This window comes from Neurospora crassa, linkage group VII (assembly GCF_000182925.2).
Source record: "Neurospora crassa OR74A linkage group VII, whole genome shotgun sequence".
NCBI classification, from domain to species: Eukaryota; Fungi; Ascomycota; class Sordariomycetes; order Sordariales; family Sordariaceae; genus Neurospora; species Neurospora crassa.
In genome coordinates this window covers 73,496-97,169 of record NC_026507.1, presented here as the reverse complement: position 1 = coordinate 97,169, position 23,674 = coordinate 73,496, and the positions used below count along the sequence as shown (strand labels likewise).

Genomic DNA, 23,674 nt, shown 5'->3' with positions numbered 1-23,674 from the left:
AAGAACTGAAGAATCTTGAGAACAAATAACTTGAAGAATAAGGTATACTCGAGAAGCTGCACCATAGGTATACGGATACAATTTACATCAGCAGAATGATGCGACAATCAACCGTGCTTCCACCGGAAAAGAACGACGATTTCGTCCTCGAATTGACCCTCAACGCAACAAAAAAGACAGCACCTTTTCCCCTGATAGGTAGGTGCATCTGCCCATCCCATCATAACTCTCGTCCTATATGTACAGATTCGTCGTAAAACCCCCCGTCAACGGCCACCTCCCACTCACCTCCCTTTGCCCATTCCCACTAACCCCATCATCCAAAAGCACTATCCTCTGCACCACCACCCCCTCAGTGTCATACCCAAACGTCCCCTTCGCCTCAAACTTTGACCCATCCCAGGTAAACTCAATCTCGCTCTCCTTCCCACTCGAATCCAGACTCTCGCCATCATCCAAATACAATCTTCCCCTCGCTTTGCCGTTCTGATCAGGGGCAATGATGATCTCAAAGTTGCGTGTCCGGACTTCGGCAGTGGTCATTGCCTGTCCGGTCGTAAAGGAAGCGTCGGAAAGGCGAAGGGCCGAGATACTTCCGCCGCGAATATAAACAGGGATCTGATCCCAACCTACTCCGGACACGGTAACGGTGCCAGCGGAGGTTTGATCAATCCGGTGATGCGTAAAGAAATCGTACCATTTCCCTTGGGGCAAGTAAAACGTGACAGAGTGGGCGTCGTCTTCCACCACGGGAGACACAAGCAGTGCGTCGCCGAGGAAGAACTGCGTGTCGATGCCGTATGTTGCCGGGTCAGAGGGAAAGAGAAACCAGAGCGGTTTGGCTAGTGCCGGCTCACCCGTTTTGCTGGCGTAGTAAAGGCCTGTGTAAATGTAATCCAGCAGTCGGTACCTGACACTAATCGCTTTGCGCGCGGCAGCGGCGACAGAAGGCCATCGATAGAATTCCTGGTCGGGAGCGGAGATGTCGGCGTGGTTGCGGTAAAAGGGCTGCCAAGCGCCGAGAACTGCCCAGCGTGCACACATGTTCTCTTGGGCCTGGCCGTTGAAGCCGCAGACGTCGGAACCGACCATGGGGTAGTTGTGTATGGCGCTGAAGCTGAGGAGCTGCCGGATTGAGGCGCGGTAGTCGGCCCAGGAAGAAAAGTTGTCGCCAAACCAGTGAGCGGCGAAGCGGGAGGATCCCGAAAAGGTGGAACGGGTGAGGAGGAAGGGACGTTTGGTGGGCGAGCGGGAGATGAGGGCAGAGCGAGAGACAGAGGACATAGTGAGGGCGTAGAGATTATGGGTGTCGTATTGCGTTGAGCCGTCCGAGTTGGTGATGTTCGTGAATAGGGTGCGGCTGGAGAGGGTGGGGTAGTGGTTCGCTATCTGGTACTTGGGGGTGAAGAGGTCGCGGTTGGGGAGGCCGAGGTGTTGTCCATCGCCTGGGGCGCGTGGATGGATTTTGCCGATTAGGGATTGAGGTAGTGAGCGAGTTTTTTGGTGTCTATCGCCTGGGGCGCGTGGATGGATTTTGCCGATTAGGGACTGAGGCAGTGAGCGAGTTTTCTGAGCCGAAGAGAGACAAGTAGTGTCCGCACACATGTTGCTCGCCTCATTCATGTCCACCCAAAGCCCATCCGCATTAATCCCGTTGTTTGGATCATAAAACGTCAGAATCTCCGTTGTCCACCACTCCTTTGTCTGCGGCGCAATCCAATCCGGCCAGACCACCTCCCCAGGCCACTGCAGGCCACGATACCAGGACCCATCAGCTGCCTTGAGAAACACATCCTTCTCGGCACCCCTGGTATACGGGCCATAGTCGCTCTTGTACCTGATCCCCGGATCCAGAATCTGCACATACCGCATATCTTTTCCGTGCAGTTCGTCCACAAATCCCTTCAGCTGGTCATGAGGATACCGCACCGGATCCGTACTAAAATCCAGCTTGTTGTCCATATAATCGATATCATCCCAGAGCGCCTCCAACGGAATTCCCGCATCGCTGTAGTTCTGGACGACCTGTTTGACATGCCCCAGATCCGGCCAGCCGTATTTGCACTGGTGAAATCCCAGCGACCAATACGGCATCATTGCGGGGAGACCAACAACTTGGGCATACTGCTTGCTTACTTCCTCGGGACCCGGTCCGGCCAGAAAATAAAAGTCAAGCACTCCCCCAATGGTGTTATACTCGAGGTATTGCTCCCCGGCATCGCTCTTCCCAATCACAACGTCCATTCCCGCGGCACTTCTTAAGAAGACTCCATGCGTCCCTCCCGTACCATTACCACCGCGGTGCTCAAAGTACACAGGATGGCTCCCGTACAAGTTCTGGTTCTGCGGTATGTACGGCGCCTCAGAGTTCCACAACGTTCTCTTATATCCGTTTGTCGCCAACCGGAAAGAATCCGAGTGTTCACCGAGCCCATACAAATTCGGGTTCGAAGGCAAGCGCGTGCGCAGGCGTAGATATTGCGTTTCGAAGATCAAGGGTGAAGGAGAAGTATCGAAAAGGACGTCGCCGGTGCTGACGCGTGTAACTTTGAAAGAGAAGGGGTAGGCTTCGTAGGTAAAGCGAAGATCGGCGGTTTGGGAGGAGGCATTTTGTGAGAGAGGCCGTGGTAGGATGTTGTCTTGGATCTGGTAGACGTTTTGCTCGCGGTCTGCGATCAAGACGTGTAGGCGGGTGTCTGCAAGTGTGCTGTGGTTAGATGTGGGTCCGGGTCGAAGCATTGAGGTTACGGTGACTGGAAGCAAAGAGAAAGAAGGTGGACAATGATCTTACCAGTCTGGTATTCCACTGTCAGGCGCAAGTTGGTAATGTCTTCGCTGTAGAGATTGCAGTTGGTGCCGGCGAGAGTCAGGTCGGCGACGAGATACGACGGCCCGGATTGGGCGTTGGTGACTCGGTATCCTGGGCAAGTTGCCAGAGGCGCCGCGGATGCTATCGAGAACAGTGACAGCAGCGCAATGGCGGGTTTGGGCATCCTGATCATGGTGATTCACTCGCTTTGCACTTGATGCCGTGCAGCGAGTATGGAACTAGGCGTTCAGGACAGCATCATATGTTGAAGTAGAAGTGGCAGCACCAGCTAGATAACTGCCTGGTTCAGTTACTGGACGATCTGCCGTTTGCGATGAGGACTGGAAGGAAAGACCGGATGACAGCATCTGTCTTGCATCACTGCATTGCATCCTTCCAACCTTCAGACGGCTGCACCATGTCCTCAACCTTCAATTCCTGCCATGATACGTTCACATGGTGTACTAGACCCATTCGTTGTCTCGGCAACACGATAGGGCAACATCCGTGGTGATCATCTGCTGTGTCTGGCCAAGTAGAATCGTCGATGAATGCCATGATGTGCAACACATCCAATGCTATCTGCTACCTATTTTCATCCGTACCTGTTACGCCGTTGGTCTGTATGTCGTTGGGGAAGCAAATCACAAGGGGTTCGTGACCCGGTCGCCGCATGATCCGGAGGGTATCACCGAGGATGCGGGGGAACCTTGCTTGGAGGTCGGATGCAAGATGGTTGGTGAGACCACGAGGCATCGCGCACGCCAATCAACGTGCAATGTCCGTCTTCTAGATGCCGACTAGGCGAAGAGAATGGCGATCTTTGCCGGTTCCTTAGACTTTCTTGGTGTCTCTGCCGGAACCTGCTGGGTTAGCGTGTTACGGCCACCTCACAGAATTTGACTGGTTGGCAGCGAGCATAAATAGGCACCAATCATCTTCTTTTGGGCTGATTGGTATTGTCACATGCAAGTCGCCGCGTTGACGAAGTAGATGCCTGCGAAGGTGTAGTGTAGACGAACGCGGCCATCAGGAGGTTGGCCTTGAAGCTTTAGGTTTTCAGTGGGCCTGTGAAGAGCTGTCCTGGAGATGGTATACCGAACAAGAAGGCAAAGGAGAAGGAGTGCAACACCATTTATCAGTCACATGGCATCCATACCTATCTGGGCCCAGCTGTGAAACCAACACTGACGGATTGCCGCCTCGACATGGTATCCTCGAATGGCCACGCGCAGGACCTCCTAAACGAGGAACACACCGCTCGTCGACCGTTAACCAAACACGTGGATCTCGTGGTTTCACAGTCGCGACGCTGTGCAATGTGTGATGCTCATGAGACGGGAGAGCATCTCAGGATTCCCGCTTTGGGCTGTAGAGGTATGAAAGGGAAGTGGAGGTGAGCCAGTGGCCAAGATGAGAAGCTCATCATGGACGACTACTTTATATACCTTGCAGCTCGCTGTCAAGGATCTTTAACCATCCCTCTCCTCCATTGTGCTGCGGCGCTGTACCAGTCTAGACAAGAGTGATGGTCTCCTCTCTTCCGCCCTCCTCGAAGCAACTCGGATAGCGCTCCCAGAAATCCTCCCTCGCATTTTCCACCCCCTTGTAGCCCTCACGTCCGTGATGAATGATGCCGATTCGCCTGTAGGTCCTTGCCGCCTCAGCACCGTCAGGGTCCATCGGTCCAGTGGAAATGCCTTGCAAAACCAGTGCATACTCCATATCCGCCAACCATTTCTTGTCATCGGGAGCAGGCATCCTCCTCCCCACCCTTGCCATCCTCAATATCTTGATATCACTCCCCATATATTCCCTACTATCAGTCCTCTTCATGGACAAAAGCTCGGCCATCGGGTCAGGATTGAATCCCTCCTTGACCAAAATCCCCAGTTCATCTGGCTTCGAGCTGTTGAGCCCTTGGGCGTCGGACTGAGTCATCAAGATGACGCAGGTTCCGCGTTCGAGGGCATATGAGATGAAAGTCTTGACGCCGCCTGTCAGGTCCATGGAAACCTGAACGCTCAATGTGATGGTAGCCTTGGTTTCCGCCGTTCCGCCCCTTGTAACAGACGGTTCAATGTCCCGGTACAGACTGGCATCAAATAATCTACCTCTGACAACCAACCGCCCGCCTGAAATACGGCCTGTTTTATCCGTAGTAGCCAGCGTAGTCTCCGCGCCGACAATGTTGCACAGTGCTTTAACCTCACAGGTAGACCCATTCTTTTCCGCCCCCGTTCGGGGAAAAAAAACAGACACATCACGAGCAGCCCAGGACCAGCTGGGTGCTCGCCACTCGTGCTTGCCTCGTAGGATACCATCAATTGATTGCGGATCCAACAAATACCTGTACGGCGCGATCCATAGCAAATCTGTCAGGAGGGAGTCACTCCAAAGGCCGGCTAGGTACCGCACTTCATGCCCTCGCCTCTTGCTCATCTGTTGGGCTAGCCCAGATAGAGCAGGAAATTTGTCCTCCGGGAACGACAAATGGAGGCTGGAATATGACTCGACGATCTTGTGCCATTGGCGAGCCAGAAGATCGCCTGCTAATCGAGCGCTAGACTGTCTGGGGGAATTCAGCGCCTCGTAGTGCCCCTCCTTGAAGAAGATGTTCCTCTCCTTGAAGAAGATGCTTCGAAATGTGGGTGGCTGAGGACACTGACACGTCCCTACCGTTTTACACTCCCACAGCAGTTCTTTCTTGGCAAAATGAACCACTCTCGGACTCAAGAGCATTTCTTGATGGACCCAACCACGGGAATACAAAGGCGTACGGTGGTTGGTTGGGGAGGGGTGGTCGCGAGCCTCTATGCCGCCTAGCTCGAAGTAACCTATTATGTCAAAAGGTTTGCTTCCAGGAGAGGATGTGGTGCCGCTAAGGCGAACGAAGCCGGAGGAGTCGCGAATTGGTAGACCACCGCTGCCATTCGAGGCAGCAGAGGCTGCAATGGTGAGATGCCCGTTCTCATAGATGCTACACATCTTGGCCGACTCCTCTACCCAGTCTTGGGGAGAGTCCTGGATGATGCATAGAGAATCAATCCAGATGTACGAAATTCCGAGATGGGCGGTAAACTTGATGGCGTCTTGAAAGGTTTTGGAAATGCTGTTCCATTCGATTCGCTCTAGGTGTTGCGCGATGTTGTGGGTGGTTGTGGTTAGCGGCTGTGCTCCTCCCCAGCAGTGACTGAGGCAGGTATACCGGCCCAGAGTTGAGGAGCTGTGTTCAACGAGACGGATGTCGGTATGGTTGGCGCCGATGTGGATGACTCGGCGCGGGAGTAGAGTTTCTTCCATGCCAGGACAACCCGGGTGGTCGGTCACGCACGTTTCGAGCCAGGAGGAGGCTACCTTGTAAGAGTGGGAGGCTAGCGTATGGGCGACGGAAGTGGTATGCTGTCTGGCGTCGAAGGTGTTCCAGGGACATGGAAGACCTTAGACGATGTTAGCCTGGGAACTGGTCCTCAGCGGAGGCAACGGCACTCACCATTAAGCGAAGAGATACTGACAAGTCGGTCCTCCTCTCCACCTCCAGTGCCAAGATACAGGATCATAATTTTGTGACGATGTTTCCACGCACACACGACTTCAAGCACTTCGTCAATGCGCAGGAGTCTTCCCAGCCTCCTTTCAGCCAGTGCCAGAAGAATGCGGCATTGCCAGCAGGTATCGGGAGATGCACGCGCAACTCTCAAGACAACCCTGGGGGGAAGACGCCTCGGTTTGCTTATAGCCGCCTCGCACTGTTCGCATCTCGTGTCTGGAAGAGGCGCGCGGGATATCAGGGTGTTGCTTGAGGAAGGTGACTCTTCCCACCATGTCGACAGTGACCAAGGCACAGCCTGGCGTTGCAGGGCTGGAGAGTCATTGTCCATAGTTTGGAACGTGCTGTGTTGGTGAGAAACTGAAGTGAAAGGTGGTTTGTCCAAGGGAAGTCGTTGGAGGAGGTCCCTTTGGCTGCGTTTTCTGAGCTGGCAGTGGTAACGTCGTAAGCACTAACTTGAATGTGGTAGAGCCAAGGCACCCAATTGGCAACGGCGCCGTGTAGCTGACGACCTCATCACCGGCCTGGTCATGCTCGTGTTTCCGATGGAGCGCTTATAGTCAGTTAAATCTGGTGCCTCCAGCTCTGCCCGACACGAGGGAGACCAAGGAAGTATTGGAGGGGCCCCAGGAACAGAATGTAATCGGAGGTCAGTAAGATGTGCGCCTAACTGGATCTCGGTGAAGTTTGGTGCCCAGGCGATAGTGGACTAACTGCTTTGATCGCTTGCCGCATATTTGCGACCGCGCTCAATGGCGGTATTCGGGACGTGAGGGCAATTGCGTTGCGAACAGTCACTAGCTGGACGCGCTATAACGATAAGTAACGAATACCGATGGAAGATGGATTTGGATTAGATCAGTTTGTTGTTGTGGAAATGGAAAAGTGTTTGCGGGAAGAAAGGGAAATTTTCAAGGAGGGTAAATTTGGGAGAATGACCTGCGGCATTAGTATCGTCGGGCCACAGTTCACAACGATGGGAAAGAGCAGCCAACAAGGTTGTCCACAAAAAAGAAAAGAATTAAAGAGAGGGCGTAGATTTGATGGAACTTGGAAAATACAACTTGGATACCGACGGATGACCAAACAGTTCACAAGACAGGAGCGACAAGAAAAAGAGAAACTATACATAGCAAAAAGAACGGAACTGTAGGAATGAAATAAGAGCAAAAAAATGCAAAAAGATATTGAGACTCGGATACCGGGAGTCGAACCCGGGGCTGTTGAGAGAGCAGTCACTCCTGAGAAGTGAGAGTCAACGATGTTACCGCTACACCATACCCGATTGAACTGATATGGTCCGATTTTGATGACGAGTTAGCTCCGCAGTAGGCACTATAAGTGGACACACTTTAGTTAAGGGTTCAGTAAGTTTCCCCGCGCCACGATCATCTGTGTCCAAGAGGAGGATGCAGAGAAACAAAACAACCTAACTAAAAAGCTTCTACACGAATTCCTCCAGGCTCATGAAAATAGAACAGCAACAAGTGTTTGTTACAGACTTCATACCGGACCGTCATCCCGCCAACGCGAATGCCACGCTGACATCTGACCTCGTGTTAGTAAACGGGCCCCGCTCCGCCGAGGCCAGCTAACCAACAAGGTCCTCAAACTCCGCCCAACTCCGCTTCATGACACCATTGCTTTTATCGTCAAAAGTAAACAAAAGCAACACTCTTATATCTTCACTTTTCGCAGGCATAAACACACTGGACTAGAGTATATGACCAAGCCGGTTCAGGATTACGACACAAACTAAAACATGTCTGAACCCGCCTTCCGCCCAGACCCCTCCTCCCCCGCCGACTGCGCCGAGAACCACCGGCGCATGCTCGCCGGCGAGTTGTACTACAGCTGGACTCCTGACCTGGTAAAAGGCAGAGCGCGCTGCAAGAGCGCCATGCTCAAGTACAATACGGAGGCGGCGGACGGGGAGACGAGTAGGAGGAGGGTAGCCGAGTTGTTGATGGAGTGAGTTTCACCATCCCCCATCGTCGAAAGGGAACAGAAAATTGACAACCAAAACAGCCTCCTCCAAGACCCAACCCCCTTGCCTCCCAAGCTGGACGACCCCGAGCAAGACGCCGACCAATTCGATGACTTCCCCTACATCGACACGCCCATCAAGATGGACTACGGCAGCAATGTCAGGCTGGGCAAGGGGGTGTACATGAACTCCTCGTGCACTTTACTAGACGTGTGTCCCATTACCATCGGGGCACGCACGCTCATCGGTCCTAATGTCCACTTTTACTCTGCCTCGCACCCTATTGATCCGATCACGCGGAACGGAATGAGGGGGCCGGAGCTAGGGAAGCCGATTACGGTTGGAGAGGATTGTTGGTTTGGTGGGAGTTGCGTGGTGTTGCCGGGAGTGACGATTGGGAGGGGGGTGGTGGTTGGGGCGGGAAGTGTGGTGACCAAGGATGTAGAGGATTTTGTGGTTGTTGCGGGGAATCCGGCGAGGGTGGTGAAGAGGTTGGATGTGGAGAGGGAGAAGTATGAGGCGATGGTAAAGGAGAATAAGGAGAGGGGGCATTGAGAGGAGCAAAAGGCAATGCGGAAACAAAAAGTGAAGATGGAACAAGGGCTCAGGAATGCAGGGAGCGGACTAGAACTGGCCGATGAGGCATGACATGATGGAAGCGGCCCTGAGCATCAAACGTGGTCAAGCTCGCGAACTCGGCCCATCATTCCTCCAAGCATCCTCCATCTTTCTACGGACCTTTGCATTCAACTCTATCCACCTCTGATTCATTTCCTCACTGCTCAGGAGCCCTTTCCTCCATCCGGATACGTATCGAGATCCTCCATCCCGTTATAACTTCCATACTCCAACCCCAGAACCCGACAGAGCGCCCGCGCTTTACCATTCAACCAATTCCCATGATTTAGCCCGTTCTTCCAATGGTCTGGTAACGCCGTGCGCCCCAGTAACGCGCCCAATAACGCCCCAGCAAAACAAGCATTGGTATCCGCGTCGCCACCCTCCATAACCAATTGCGTGATCAACCGTTCGAACCGCTCTTGTGTTGTCTGGGGTCCATCCGCCTTCATCCGCTCCCTCATGGCCTTCCGAAGGAGTACAACTCCTGCACCGAGAGTCTTGTAGACATAGCCTATCTTGCTCTCTTCATCCAGCTTCAGGTCTTTCAGCGTGACCTCAGGTCCCACATGCCCCCACAGCTCTCTTTCACCCAGTTCTACTTCCTTGACCGCACCAACCATGTTGACCCCCCTCGACCTATACCACTGCTGCCCCCTTTGTATCAAATGAGTTATATCCCCTTCCGATTCCACCTCCCCCCTCACCAGCCGCCTCACCAGTGCACTCCCAACGACACAAGCCAGCACGCACCTGGGATCCGCATGGGTGACCCTCCCCAACTCCGCCGCCAAGGTAAATGTCTCCTCTTCTGACCTCCACACGCACATCAGTCCCACTGGCGCAGTCCTCATGAGACTTCCGTTAGGCGCCAGCTTGTCACCATTGGGAGCCGTCTTCCGTTCCCAGTACTCGCGCGCAACGCGGACAGGGTCGCGCAAGAAATCGGGTGATTTTACCACGGCGCCGACGAGCGAGCCGAGACCGAGGGGGGGCGTGTCGAGGGGCCGCAGGCCGCATTGGACCCAGATGGAAAGGCGGCTGGCGAGGTCCACAGGGGTGGGGAGCGATTGAGAGGCAATCTCCACGGCGAAAGCAGTGCCATGGCCATCGTCCAAAGAAATTGGTACGGGTTTCAAGGGAGCGACGCCGGGTCCGGGTGTTTTGGCCGTGTGTAGGAAGGAAAGCAGGATGAGGAGACAGTGATCGGTATCGTCTGTCCAGTCTCCAGGCGTATGCGGGGCACGGTGGTGGTCAACTTTGAAGGATGTTGGTCCTGCTTGGTCTTGCGAGTTCGGGGAGGATACGGTAGACAGGACGAAGCGCTTGTGCGGGTAGGCTTTCTCTGACTCTGCGGCAGAGAGGAATTCGGTGTAGAGGCCGATTGCGTCGCCGAGGGCGGAGCCGATGAGGGCGCCGACAACGCGGTCGGCCAACAAGACGCGGAGGAGGTCGGATTCCGTGACGGAAGACCGCCGGGTGCGGTAGAGGAAGTCCATGGTTGTGGTTGTGGTCAGCGCGGTCAGCAAGATATTAATGTCGGGACCTCGTCTAGGGAGGGCTTATGATGGAGAAGGACGGGGGAGAAGGCCATTGTTATGGCTGTCGAGCTTAGGTCGGCTATGGCTGAGGTGACATGTTGGGCTAATGGTGCCTACTGGTGCCTAGAGGCTCGTCGAGGCGGATGACGTGGTACGGCGCAGCCGGGGGATCTGGTGATCGATCAATGAATGGATGGATGGAAGAAGCTACCTACCTAAAGGCTCGATGATGATGATGATGACAGAGGGGTTCTGTTGCGATAAGCGGGCGATAAGGTAGCCGATGCGGGGCAGCTCAGGCCACGCACGTTTTGTGGAGTTCCATTGCGCGCGGGAAGCCGACGGAAAGTGGGCAGCGCTGTCTTAGCGCGTTTCTCCCTATGGTTCAGCGCAGTGAGTACCTAACCTCCATCTTCGGCATCCAATCTTTCCGCGACAACCTCCACCTCACTTTCTTCCCGTCTCTTCCTCTGACAAGAAGCATCCATCCCGTCATGCCGTCGCTGCCATCACCAGGGACACTGCTTTACGTGAGACGACTACCTACCTACCATTGGGTCACTCTTCACGGGCACATGGACGAATTTTCCCAAATAACGACGCAACTTAATCATGCCTGGTCTGATACCTACCTCTATGTTTCCGGCAGAAGACTGGAAGGCCCTCTGCAAGGAAAACAAGCATTGCCAGGAATACATGAGGGGACTGCACGTTGATTCCTACTTCGGACTTTGACTGTACCCCTTGTCAATACATATTATAGTGATGAACCCCACGCCACTACCTTTGATTCAATGGGCCGTCGTCTCTGACATCTCGGGATCGAAAGCCCGCCAGTTGATCAACCGTGTAACAACATCTTACGTGTTATGTGCACTCTTATTTCCCTTCTCCCATGATCCTCTCGTATCTTGACCTCGTTCATCGCTGTCTTGATGGTCTCTTTGCTCCCTTCCCTGATCGCCATGTCCGCCATCTCGATGCTACAGCAGTACCTAGCATCCATCGATGTCCTTTCTGAACGGGCAATGCCTACATCCGCTCCTGAGCCCATAGAGGCGAGGCCGTCAAGAACTGTGAGCAACAGTCAAACTCATGTGCTTGGTGCAGGAACAAAGAAGATACCGTACCTTCATTGACAATAGACAAGGAAAATCCTCAACGGCATCTACCCTGTTGAAAGCTCATCGACGGGGCCATTGGTGCCCGGACCTCCGACAAATACGGCGCCGAGTCTATCAGTACTATGAGAGCAACTAGACACGACATCTACCTACCTACTTTTAACCCTTTGGTTCGACCTACATCCACAGCCTCCTTCCAAGTCTGCACCTGCTCCGTACTTAACGAAAAGAGCGACTGCAAAGACCCGGCCTGTCTCGACCCCATTTACTCCAACTCGTTCGCTGACTCCTCCTCCATCCCTGCCTCCGACATAAAATACGAAGGCACCCGTCAGTGCGGCCTATACGACTGGACTGAACCCCAACCCCGTAATCTTCTTCTCATACGGCGGAGGCAAAGGGGACCTCCCGGCTTCCTCATCTCCATCGCCAATGCTCCGAGATCATGAAGCCGAGGCTTTAAGGGATCACCGTGGTTGTGGCGTCGGGTGACGATGAAGTCGGTTCGTACCCCGAGGATGACGGTCACAAGGACGACATGAAAGGGAGTGGGAGGGTTATTCACCAGAATGCGAGTTCTATGTCCGTACGCAGGCACTCGTCGGTTAGATGCACGCACTCCGGGCAAGCGAGGCACATCAACCTAACCGACCACGAAGTTATGTCTTGGCGGTTGGTGCTTTCCGAATGGGTCTGGATGTCTCGAAGTCGGAAGGCTAACCCATGACGACCGAGATGCCTGTTGAGAGGATGAGCCACATCGAGGTTTCGCTTTGGGAGGGGGGTTTTCCCAAATCTTTCCTATGCTTTGCCTTGAAGTTTTTTTCATTTTTTTTGATCAGTCTCTCAGCCATCGCCTCGTACTTTTCCCAAGTCGGATTGCAACTCAATTTTAACGGCCACGCTATACCCAAACTTACTGCAACGAACTCTATCATCAATAATGACAGCAACCTCGACCTCGGAAGCGGCGTTTACAATAAGGCAGGCCGTGGCTATCCTGACGTCAGCGCTGTTGATGATCACTATCTGGTTCGGTTCGCTGGTTATTGGCACGAGATTGGAAGCACGTCGCTGGCGGCTCCGGTGTGGGGGACGGTGTTAACGTTGGCTGTGAAAATTGAGAAGACACGTTGAGGAGAGAGTGGAGGTGGTGTTGAAGGGGTGGGGGGAGGTTGGGGTTTGTTTATTCTCTTGGCTGTAAGTCTTCTATCTCCTTTCGCCGATGTCGGAAGAAAGGGTAAGGTATGGACCGTGGTGGATGTGGGAAGCGGTTAGGTTGGGTAGGGGAAGGGATTGGCGGCGCGACGGTGTAGCGTATGGTCGATGGGCGGGAAAAAGATGATACGAAACCACACGATAGGGCTGACAAACGTGCGAAACAAACAGTACTACATATGCGGATCCCGAAATCTTCAACGACGTACGATCGGAGTGAAGTCCGGTTATGGGTTCCTGGCAGCGGAGGGATGGGATCCGGTCACGGGGCTTGGCGAGCTTGAGTAAGTGTCCTGTTCCGGTCGTCCTTGGGTACGGTATTTTTAGACGCTGTGCTGACACATGAAACGTGAATAACAGCACCCTGAATTCCCCCAGCTTCCGGATCTGTTGATAAATCTACATACGTACCATGATCGGCGCGAACGGATGTTCCATCAACATCGACAACTGAACGCGATTCAGTCGACGGAAAGATACGGGGCCTTGGTTTATAATCAACAACCGCGTTATCGAAGATTCTAGACTTGTCATTGGAGGTGTTGCCGAGCGGTGTGTACATGTACGTAACGGGGCGCTTGCGGATCTCGGATGCTGTTTCTCCACTACCTAACCTGTGGTGGTTCCCATTGTAGTGTATGGGATGGAATGGTGAGGTTGAACTTGATGATATCGACAGCAGTGAAGCGGGAGTGTACATAGTGTACATTTCACGTGGGCATCAATAGCTCACAGGCCCGGGCCGGCGCCGAGACGACGGTACCGTAGCACCGGCGGCAGTTGCAAATAAGATGGGCGGTTCGGTAGGAAGAGCCGGAGCGACTCCACTCGCGGGGGTCTGGGCACACTTCGCTTAGAGGTCGACCCGATGATACGAAAGTTCGCGAATAATGACGTCGGTCATCCCATCAACTGAGGGGGGATTACACGGCCAGAACGGCCCTTGGGTACACGATACAATATACCTACCGTTAGGCGATAAATACATAGTTGACTGGCAAGAATGATGGGTGAGAAGAGAGGCCTCAGCTGCCAAAGACGAGATGGATACCTCAATGGGAATACGATGCGCTGTTCCCACACTCAATCGCCTGTGCAGTCTTAGCAAGAGGTGTGCGTGCACACACACACACACACCGCACTTCTGTATTGTACAACTTCGTCAAAATTCATCATTTTACGACAATTTCTAAATCAATTTGAAGCTATTTCAACGTACAAAGTAATTACAATACTAGTAATTAATCAAATCCATCGCAATAATACCTCCCAAAACAATCCTTAATTTAAAGCCCGCCGGTATAAAGCAATCCTATATTCGAAGCGGCGTACTAATAATCTATTTTAACGAAGACTAAGACTAAGAAGATTCTAGTTTAATAATTCTATAACGCGCTTCCTTCCGCCCTAGAAAGAAGAGCCGTAAAGCCGAATAATCTATTAAAATCATCCCTAAAATTATTCTACCTAAGAAGAAGGCTACTCCTATTAAGACTATTATTAAGAAGACCGCTATTAAGAAGACCGCTATTAAGAAGGGAAAGGCTACCGTACTAGAACTAGAATTAATTTTAGTCCTAAAGCTGCCGTCGTTCCCTCCTAAGCCCGCAATACCTATTAAAATTTTTAGTAGCGAAGAGGACTCTAGCGACAACAATAAGGTTGAGTAATAGTTCCCCATCCGCCTTACCCCTAAAAAGCGGATTTTCAATACTTTATTTTATTTATCGGGCGACGACGATAGCGAAGTAGCCTCCCCGATTAAACTAATTGCTTCGGTACTACCGGCTTAGCCCCGCGCTACCCGTAAGCCGGCTGTTTTCGTATTGCCGCTACGTTTTAAATACCCTAAATTAATACGGGTCTAATTTAATATAGTCAATTTATATATTACTATTAACTATATTAAACTATTTATTATTAAAGAATATAGTTTATTTAGAAAGGTTAAGGTTGAGTAAGATAATAGCGAGCTTTATGAGTAGTGGTTTGGGACGATACTACTTAGTAAAATCCTATATATGTAGCGAAGTTATATAGAAGATATTATTAGTAATAATATAGTTGTAGGGATAAAGTAGTTAGTCTCTTTATATAATGTTATATATATTGCCGCTACCTATAATAATCGCCGCGCCCGGGTTATTATATATAATAAGACTATTCCCGGGAAGGATTTTTATAACGAGTATAATAATATTGAGTATAAAACCGTTATAAAGTTATACTTCTACTATATTAGTTAGTACTACTATTTTACTATATTATTTAAATTTCAGTTAATTAATCCGTCTACTAGTAAAATTTCTGTTACCTTATCCTCCTATAGTAATATACCCTCTATTCCTACCCCCTCTCGTAGTTTAATTAATCCTTTTATTACCCTAACCCTACGAACGGTCAATACGCCGTTATTACAAGGGTTATAGATTTTAGCCGGTACTAAGAAGTTTAAGTGCGTTACAATAAATATTATATTAGTAGAAATTAAAAAGAATTTAGAGGAGGACTAGTAGCGAGAGGAGCGTATAGGGGTAAAGCTATACGGTATTGTATATTAAGAATTGGTATAGGTATAGGCGTACGGTTTTAATTATAAATATAAGAATTATAATAAGGTTATTAAGTATTAAATGTACTACATTATAGATAGGAGTATAACTTATTATAATTTTAATATTAAAGATATAGGTAAGTAGGTACGCACTATATTACTAGGGAAGGCTATAGTAATTAATTTACTATTTAAACTAGTACGAAATATATTGGGCAATAAGGTAGTAGCCGCCTTTAATATTAGCGATAGTAATAATAAATATAGGGGAGGAGGTAATAGTCTATTAATTAATATTAATATTATTAATAATATTAATAGTAGTAATAGTAGTACTAATATAGAAATTATAAATAGTTTATTATAAGCTATGTTAAGGAGGGACGATTTTAGAGGTTTATATTAGCTATACCCTCCTCCCCTATACTTACTATACTTACTACTATATTAATACTTCCCTCCCTATTTTTAATATTTCTAAATCTAGTTACTTTATACCGCCGGCGGTTCTATCGCCAATTCGGTAATTATTAACGGCTACAATTATAATATAGCAGGCGCTCTCCCCCTACTAGGCAAAGCGGTAACTATCAATTCGTATATATTATTAGAATATTTTATTACTGTATTCTATAGGTACCCAACCGACTACGAGATTCTCGCTACTAAGCGTATTAATACTAACCCTCCTCCTATCTCTATAGCGATTATAGTATTTATTTAGCTACTAGTACTACTATTAATTATATTACTATTAATAATAGGCAAGGAAGACGAGGGTGAAGAGATTAAAGACTCTTTAATAGAGGCCGGAGAATTATTTGTACTACGTCCGCTTATACCTTCGACTCTCAATCTTCGTTCGTTACTACTACCCCTCGCTCCGCTTAATTAGCCGGTTAAAGAAATTATTACCGAATTCTTTAAGGCGTTCTATAAATATTATTATATTAGATTATTAATTAAAGTAGTATTAATATATAGAATTTTAATTATTTTAAAGAATAAATTCCGGAATAAGGAGGCGCCGCCCAATATATTCGCGCTTAGAGAGTAGCTAATAGAATAATTTACGAGGTTAGGGTTTAATTACAATTTCTATACGGTATTTAGGGATAGTATTAAAAACTTCCTTAAAATTGAATACACGGTATTAGTAATATAGTTAAACTATAGTAAATATACCCTCTAACCCCTATTATTATAATTTAATTAATTAATATATATTTTAGACCTGCGATTCAATATTATATTCGAGTACGGCATTACTAGAACTCTTACTTCTATAGCGGGTAGTACTACTATTAGCGGTCCTAGCGAGTAATAATAATATTATAAATCGATTTATAGCGAAAGAGGGGGGTTTCTAGCATTTTAGTATTATTATATAGATAAATACAATTTCTAGCACTTTTAGCACTTCTAACATTTTTAACATTTTTAGCATTTCTAGTATTTTTAGTATACAATTTAATTTAATATATATAAATCCATCTCTCCCTTCTATACTTTCTACCGCCGCCTAAATATAGTACCCGTCTCTCTATATTCAATTAGCTCGTTAATATATAATTCGCTATACTCTTTATTAATATTATTAAATTAATTTATTACTAGCTTTACGTTCTTAAAATAGTTATAAATCTATTATACTCTATACCCCACATCCTATACTAATCGTTTAAGAAACGTAGTAAAATTATTATTTAATATTTTATTACCGCCCTTATTACAATATACCCTCTTAAATTGCTATTTAAAGTCGCTAAAGTATACCTCGATAGGGTTGAACTTAGGAGAGTACAGCAGTAAATACTATAATAGAACCCCCTTCTAATTATATATATATTAGAATTCGGTATAAGGGTGCCAATTAGTATTATCTATTATTAAAATACTATTATAATTAGGAAATAGATTTATTTTAGGGAGTAAGTATTTTACTATTTAATCCTAAACTCCAGCTAAATCTATTATACTTTTAAATACTAATATATTTAGTAGCTTATCTATTATAATAGTTAGAAGGAAGTAATATTGCGTACTATATATAAATTTGTTTAATACTATTACAATAGCGCCGCGGGGTACCTAACTAGTATAACGAACGCCGTCCCTTCGGTCTATACTAAATTCGTTATAGAATACAAATATCTCTATAATAAATAAAGAGATTTTTAATATTTATTCGGCTATTAGTATAGGGGATTATTATAATACCTTTATATAGAGTCGCTTTTTCTTTTACTTCTCTTATTAAAGGTACCGCCGTACGGTCTCGGTCGAAATATATATATTATACTTATTAACTAGAAAGGTACAGATCTCGTTGAAGTATAAATTAGGTTTTAATATAAGGAGGTTTATAACTTCCTTTATAATATTAATTATAATTAATAAAGTATAAGGAGCAATATAGTATACGCTATACCTTAAGCGCCTATATAGGAAGCTTTTTAATATTTTAAGAAGCTCACGATAGTAAAAATACCTTATTAATATCCGATAGAATATATTTATATTTTTACGTACTCCTTATACTTATATTAATAGTTTTAGCAACGTTATTGGGATGCTCGTTATTTATTAGTATTATTATTATTAATACCTTTTAATAAGTATTAGGGTAGCGTATTATATTAATAACGGTTTAAAAGATAATGTAAATATTAAAATAGACAATTGTACGACGTAGAGTATTAAAATATCGACTTTTTGCACTAGTTTTGGCCAGATTTCGATGTTAAACGATTGAGTTGAGTTGTGTAAAGCGATGTTAAATGGCCAGATTTGTCAAATGCGGTGTGTGTGTGTGCACGCACACACACCTCTTGCCAAGACTGCACAGGCGATTGAGTGTGGGAATGGAAGGCCCTACGTCCTTCTGTGGGGTCACGACCGGAGCTGTCTCCATGATATGTGGGGATCATGGTTTACAAATACAAATACAGCTCACTAATCGCTGGCCACGCGTGGACGAGGGGAGACCGGACTGATCATCGACACATAAACAAATACCCCGACCTTCTTCTTCCTACCTCTGCTCGTTCCAATCCTTTTCACTCACCATCTCATCTCATCTTGTCTTTCATCTACACCAGATCTACGATAATACTTAGTACACAATGTCTCTCCCCTCTACTCAGACGCAGTGGGTTGTCACCAGCAAGGAGAAGGGCTTCGATGGCCTTGTCAAGGAGCAGGGCGCCGTCCCCCAGCCCGGCGACAACGACGTTCTCGTCCGTCTCTACGGTGCTTCCTTGAACTACCGTGATCTCATCATCCCCCAGGTCAGTACCTAGAGGTACATATTCCCATCATGATGCACTAATAGACACTGACAAAAAAAAACTACAGGGCAAGTACCCCTTCCCCCTCGACCTCCCCGTCGTTGCCGCCTCCGATGGCGCCGGTGAGGTTGTTGCCGTCGGCTCCAAGGTCACCAAGTGGAAGAAGGGCGACAAGGTCACCACCCTCTTCAACCAGTGGCACCAGTTCGGCGACATCGACACTCGCGCCGCCTCCTCGGGCCTCGGCGGTGTTTTCGACGGCACCCTCCGCCAGTACGGCGTCTTCCACGAGGACGGCGTCGTCCGCACCCCCTCCAACCTCGACCACGTTGAGGCCGCCACCCTCGTGTGCGCCGGTCTGACCTCGTGGAACGCCCTCTACGGCCTCAAGACCCTCAAGCCCGGCCAGTGGGTCCTCACCCAGGGTACCGGTGGTGTCTCCCTCTTTGCTCTGCAGTTCGCCAAGGCGGGTGGTGCCAAGGTGATCGCCACCACCTCTTCCAAGGAGAAGGCCGAGATGCTCAAGAAGCTCGGTGCCGATCACGTCATCAACTACCGCGAGGACCCCAACTGGGGCGAGACCGCCCGCAAGCTCACTCCCAACAACCAGGGTGTTGACCACATCATTGAGGTCGGTGGTGCCGGCACCCTCGGCCAGAGCTTGGCTGCTATCAAGTATGAGGGCATCATTTCCATTATTGGTTTCCTCGGCGGTGCTCAGCCCAAGGAGAGCATCCTCGAGACGCTGAGCAGGATTTGCACTGTTCGCGGTGTCTATGTCGGTAGCAGGCAGCTCATGGAGGAGATGTGTGCTGCCATTGAGGCCAACGACATTCACCCCGTTGTTGACAAGACCATCTTCACCCTCGACCAGGCCAAGGAGGCTTATGAGTACATGGTAAGTTACTATCCCCGGGGTTTCCAAGTGGTGGTGAGAGAGAGCTGTATGCTAACAACTGAGAACAGTGGGCCCAGAAGCACTTCGGCAAGGTTGGCATCAAGATCGAGTAAATGTGCCAATGATTGCGAATTGGCATCAAAAGTGGGTAGAGGTTTTGATGTTATGATGAAATACAATAGTGTAATGATATCTTGATGACACGACAATGGCGCGCCTTACTCTTTGTTCTGGTGATGCTGATCCGACTTGGGACAGTTAGCTCTTGCGGTTGTCCTCTCCCACATTTCCGTTCTATTTTCTCCCGACTATACCATTTTCACAGATGATACTCCTGCGGTCCATTAACCTTGATTCCGTTCATAACCCAAAGCCGATCAACGCCCATATCCGCACTGCCACTGTTTATAAGTTAGCTGTATGTTCTTTTCAGGCCTCTGTTCCGGGGCATGAGAGTGAGAAAGAGACTTACTCATCCTTCAAAGTGTATGTCGGTTCGATCTGACCAGCAGCCGCGTTGGGGTTTCTGAAGATGATGTTCTTGGTCTATCCCACCACAAAAAGTCAGCAAACTCACCTCCCCAAGACCTCATCAAGAGATACGGAAACTCACCAAACCAAGCGTCAAATGTATCGCCGCCGGCTGAACCTCCACGCTTTCCAAATCCTCCACCTGCTTCCCTCCATCAATCAGCTTAACCACATTCCTGGCCGCCACCGCTGCCTGCACCATTCCCGGCCTCGCCGCCTTATGCGCCCCCGAATCCGCAATATCGCCCACGGCAAACATAAAATTCGAAAACCGTTCATCAGCGAACTGCATCGTTGGCTTCACCTTGACAAACCCATTCCGAGGATTAATCACCCTCCCCTTCTCCTCTTCTTTCTCTTCCAGCCCCACCAAGAACTGATTATTAGCCTCCTGCCCCGTAGCCTGCACCACCGCATCCCCCTCCACCACACTCCCATCCACCAATCTCACCTCCATCTTCTTCTTCCCTTCCTCTCCAGGCACCGGCAGTGGCCACCCTCCCTCCTCTGGCGGCACCACCGCCCTTTTGCCAAGTACCGTTTCCACCCCCAGTTCAGCAAACCGCTCCTTGATGATCTCGCTCAGTCGCTCATGATAAACAGGCATCAACTGCTGGCGCGAGTGAACCAGCGTCACGCGCTTAGCAGGGTACAGCTCCTTGAGGTCGCAAGCCATTTGCACCCCCACCGCGCCGCCGCCTACAATCACCACGTGTTTGGTCTCGGGGTGGACGATGGCGTTTTGGAAGGATTGTAGGAACGAAATGGAGAGAGGTTTGGTGTCGTGGGGGGAGGTGCCTGGTGGCGAAAGGCGGGTGCCGGTTGCACAGAGGAGAAAGTCGAAAGGGATTTTGGTGGTTTTCTCTAAAGGGGAGGAGGAAAGGGAAGAAGGAAAGGGAACGGGCCGGTCGAGGGTGAGGAGGTTCCCACTCCTGGGCGAGGTGGACAGAGAGAGGACTTTGGCGGGGAGGATTAGATGGGAGGAAGGGGAGGAGGAGGAGGAGGAGGAGGAGGAAAAGAGGGAAGTGTAAGGGATGAAGGCTTTGTGTTCGTGCGAGGGGAGGATGGCGAAGCGGGGGAAGGCGAATAGGTGGTGGAAATGGGTGTGGGGTTCTATGAGGATGACCTGGAGGTTGCCTGTGTTAGTTGGTGGGCTGGGGGTTTTTGATGGTGAGGATGGAACGAATGGTGACACTTACTCGGTGAGATGAGGGAAGGAGGTTTGCGAGTTCTTTAGCTGCGGCCTTCAAGTGATGGTCAGCATTTCGTCTTGATATTTCGTGCTGTGAATGGGCAAGAAGGGCTCTAACTCACCTTCCCAACATATGACCCTCCCACCACAACCACATTTTTGAGTGCGTTCGCAGCCATATCTGTCTGTGGTTGTTGTACGTCGCGATCCATGGACATTTGAAGAACAAAGCTGAATAAAAAAATGACAGAAGCAACTACAAAGGGCGTAGAGATCAACGAGAATCTTGGGAAGTACTTCATTATCAGATGGAAAAATTTAGAGGTAATCAGTCGACTTATAAGGATACAACGCCAAGAAATGGTGTCCTGGTTAACTCCGAGCTGTTATCAGATCATCTCGGAGATGTCAACCCCGGCCAACACGGGGCGGTCGGTGGTGATTGGCCGACATCTCCTAGCGCCGTCTTGACCGTTTGTCGTCCAGCCCCGTTACCAAGACGAGTCTCTCCAATCGGGGGATAGTTCGGGGTTAAGAAGTGTAGAGGGAAAACGATGTCCCCTTGTTCTTCAATTGATGACTGCTGGGACGGGGAAGCTGACGACTACCTTAGCTAACACCGGTAGTGTTATTCATGGATTATCAATTTGTTGTAATCCGGATGAAAATGCTGAACCCCGACCTCTCCGTCCTCCGACATCGGGTCATGGCCGCCTCGGTCGTCCTACATCCGTTGCTCCCCTCTCCATCATCTCTCTTTCCTCATCAAGGTAAGCCGACAGACACCAAAGCATTGCAACTTCTTCAACAGGCCTTCAGTTCCTTCCCATCAACTCCTCAACCACCGAGCCACCGCCGCTCCCCACCTCACAGCCCCCTTATACGTCCACATCCCTGGCGCATTCCCCTCTCCCAATCCCTCAATCGCCTGCGCCAATGCTTCGCCCGTCTTCATCGTTCCTCCATCCTCCATTTCCAGAACCTCTCCTTTCACCTCCCTAAGCCCATACATATAAGTCTTGAACCCAAAAACCACCGCCTCCGTCTTTCTCAGTCTCCAGACCCCCTGCAACTCAACCCTCAATCTCGCCTTCTCCGCCTCTTCGTCCCCAAACTCCGTCACCTCTTCCAATGTCTCCAAGTCCTCCTGATGCACGTGGTTGCCGCCCGGACAATAGAGGTCCGGATGCAACTGCATAGCCCAGTTCATCCTCTTGACGAGCTTATCGCAGGACAAACGGGCGAAGAAGCGTTCCATTGACGGCCCGATTTTTTCGTAGGAGGGTACGGGGGCGTGGATTTGCGAAAGGGGGAGACCGAGTTTGGAGGAAGGAGAAAAGCCCGAAGGGTGCAGGTTCATGAAGGCGACGCACTTGTGCTCCATCTCGCTGGTGGAAGAGTTGGGTTTCGGGAAGGGAAGCAAGAGGAAGAAATCGTCTTCTACGGTTTGGGCTATCACCCTCAAACAGTCGAGGGGGTCGGAGGGAGGCGGGGACAGGGGGGAGGAAGAGTCGGTGATCAAGTTTTGGAAAGTCGTGTCGGGGCAACCGGGATAGGGAGATACTATGCGGAACATGGTCGGATACCGGATGGGGAGGTATTCGCCTAGCAGGTACGTGTATAGCTCCTTGACAGCGGCCTGACCTTCGGGCAAAACGCCCATGACTTCGGAGGCGTGAAGGGACAGGATCTTTTGGCGGGATTGGATACGGGAGAGGTAGTTGCGGTCCATTAGGATGAGGTCCGAGGGGGTGCTGGTTTGCAGGCCTATGGTGGTGAAGTATTAGTGGTTGGCGATGGAGATAAGGAGGACCGATGAAGGAAGGGATTACGGTACCCATGGTGATGTGGTATTTGGGCTTGAAGGGTCGAAGATTCAGCGGCTCAGTCTTTTGCCAGTCAAAGTCCGGTAAGGGAACAATGGTTGCCTCGTCCGTTTTCTCATTTTGTTGATCGCCGGTGCTGCCGTGAAGGAAGGGTGTTTTCCCATCGACAGACAGCGATGAGGTGGTACATCTCTGACGGGAACGGAGCCACAGATGAGCTCCTACGGCCAGGACAACGAGGAATAAGACGGTAAAGCTGGTCAACGACGTGGTGATCATTGCAAAAATGAGTGAACGACTCGATTTCTCAAGGTGTCGTTGATGTTGGCCTCATCATAGGTATACAGAAAGAGTCATTATAAGTTCTGCGTTCTTGATAACATTGCTGATAACAAAGGTTCCACTTGTTGGTGACGTACCTGAGGGGTACGGGGAATTATTACCCGTTATTTACTAGTGGACGATAAGGTCAAACAATGCGAAGCCTGCCAGTCCAGTCCCTGTCGTGAACCACTGCACCACACCAGTTCGCCAAA

General features: G+C 49.6%; 8 protein-coding genes and 1 non-coding gene across 9 annotated transcripts; 3 read left to right on the top strand and 6 right to left on the bottom strand.

The window, feature by feature from the left end:
• Positions 1-15: 15 nt before the first annotated feature.
• gh31-1 (glycosylhydrolase 31-1) lies at positions 16-3,391 on the bottom strand. The gene is made up of 2 exons (XM_953407.2): positions 2,792-3,391; positions 16-2,696 (listed from the first exon to the last, which is right to left on the bottom strand). The coding sequence occupies exons 1-2, from the start codon at positions 3,000-3,002 to the stop codon at positions 235-237; spliced, it is 2,673 nt and encodes an 890-aa protein (XP_958500.2). The 5' UTR covers positions 3,003-3,391; the 3' UTR covers positions 16-234.
• Positions 3,335-7,088, bottom strand: NCU09282 (hypothetical protein). Its single transcript, XM_953408.2, has 2 exons — positions 6,303-7,088; positions 3,335-6,249 (listed from the first exon to the last, which is right to left on the bottom strand). The coding sequence occupies exons 1-2, from the start codon at positions 6,688-6,690 to the stop codon at positions 4,325-4,327; spliced, it is 2,313 nt and encodes a 770-aa protein (XP_958501.2). The 5' UTR covers positions 6,691-7,088; the 3' UTR covers positions 3,335-4,324.
• Positions 7,089-7,552: 464 nt separating this feature from the next.
• NCU15358 lies at positions 7,553-7,644 on the bottom strand. The gene has a single exon. It is a non-coding gene; the product is annotated as a tRNA-Glu (tRNA).
• Positions 7,645-7,773: 129 nt separating this feature from the next.
• Positions 7,774-11,278, top strand: NCU09283 (acetyltransferase). Its single transcript, XM_953409.2, has 2 exons — positions 7,774-8,330; positions 8,388-11,278. Exons 1-2 carry the CDS (start codon positions 8,122-8,124, stop codon positions 8,899-8,901), a joined length of 723 nt encoding a protein of 240 aa, XP_958502.1. The 5' UTR covers positions 7,774-8,121; the 3' UTR covers positions 8,902-11,278.
• NCU09284 (hypothetical protein) lies at positions 8,950-10,721 on the bottom strand. Its single transcript, XM_953410.2, has one exon. It carries the CDS (start codon positions 10,461-10,463, stop codon positions 9,129-9,131), a length of 1,335 nt encoding a protein of 444 aa, XP_958503.1. The 5' UTR covers positions 10,464-10,721; the 3' UTR covers positions 8,950-9,128.
• A 192-nt stretch (positions 11,279-11,470) lies between the features above and the next one.
• Positions 11,471-12,078, top strand: NCU12057 (hypothetical protein; the record flags this gene model as incomplete). The annotated part of the gene is made up of 2 exons (XM_011397037.1): positions 11,471-11,581; positions 11,689-12,078. The coding sequence occupies 2 exons, from the start codon at positions 11,471-11,473 to the stop codon at positions 12,076-12,078; spliced, it is 501 nt and encodes a 166-aa protein (XP_011395339.1).
• Positions 12,079-18,341: 6,263 nt separating this feature from the next.
• On the top strand, positions 18,342-21,649 carry mig-6 (menadione-induced gene-6). Its single transcript, XM_953044.3, has 5 exons — positions 18,342-18,691; positions 18,759-19,589; positions 19,658-20,007; positions 20,075-20,152; positions 20,212-21,649. The coding sequence occupies exons 1-3, from the start codon at positions 18,527-18,529 to the stop codon at positions 19,700-19,702; spliced, it is 1,041 nt and encodes a 346-aa protein (XP_958137.1). The 5' UTR covers positions 18,342-18,526; the 3' UTR covers positions 19,703-20,007; positions 20,075-20,152; positions 20,212-21,649.
• Positions 19,909-21,530, bottom strand: NCU12058 (oxidoreductase; the record flags this gene model as incomplete). The annotated part of the gene is made up of 5 exons (XM_011397038.1): positions 19,909-19,990; positions 20,062-20,135; positions 20,203-21,246; positions 21,320-21,364; positions 21,435-21,530. The coding sequence occupies 5 exons, from the start codon at positions 21,528-21,530 to the stop codon at positions 19,909-19,911; spliced, it is 1,341 nt and encodes a 446-aa protein (XP_011395340.1).
• Positions 21,639-23,463, bottom strand: NCU11411 (hypothetical protein). The gene is made up of 2 exons (XM_001728471.2): positions 23,150-23,463; positions 21,639-23,079 (listed from the first exon to the last, which is right to left on the bottom strand). The coding sequence occupies exons 1-2, from the start codon at positions 23,415-23,417 to the stop codon at positions 22,142-22,144; spliced, it is 1,206 nt and encodes a 401-aa protein (XP_001728523.2). The 5' UTR covers positions 23,418-23,463; the 3' UTR covers positions 21,639-22,141.
• Positions 23,464-23,674: the final 211 nt, after the last annotated feature.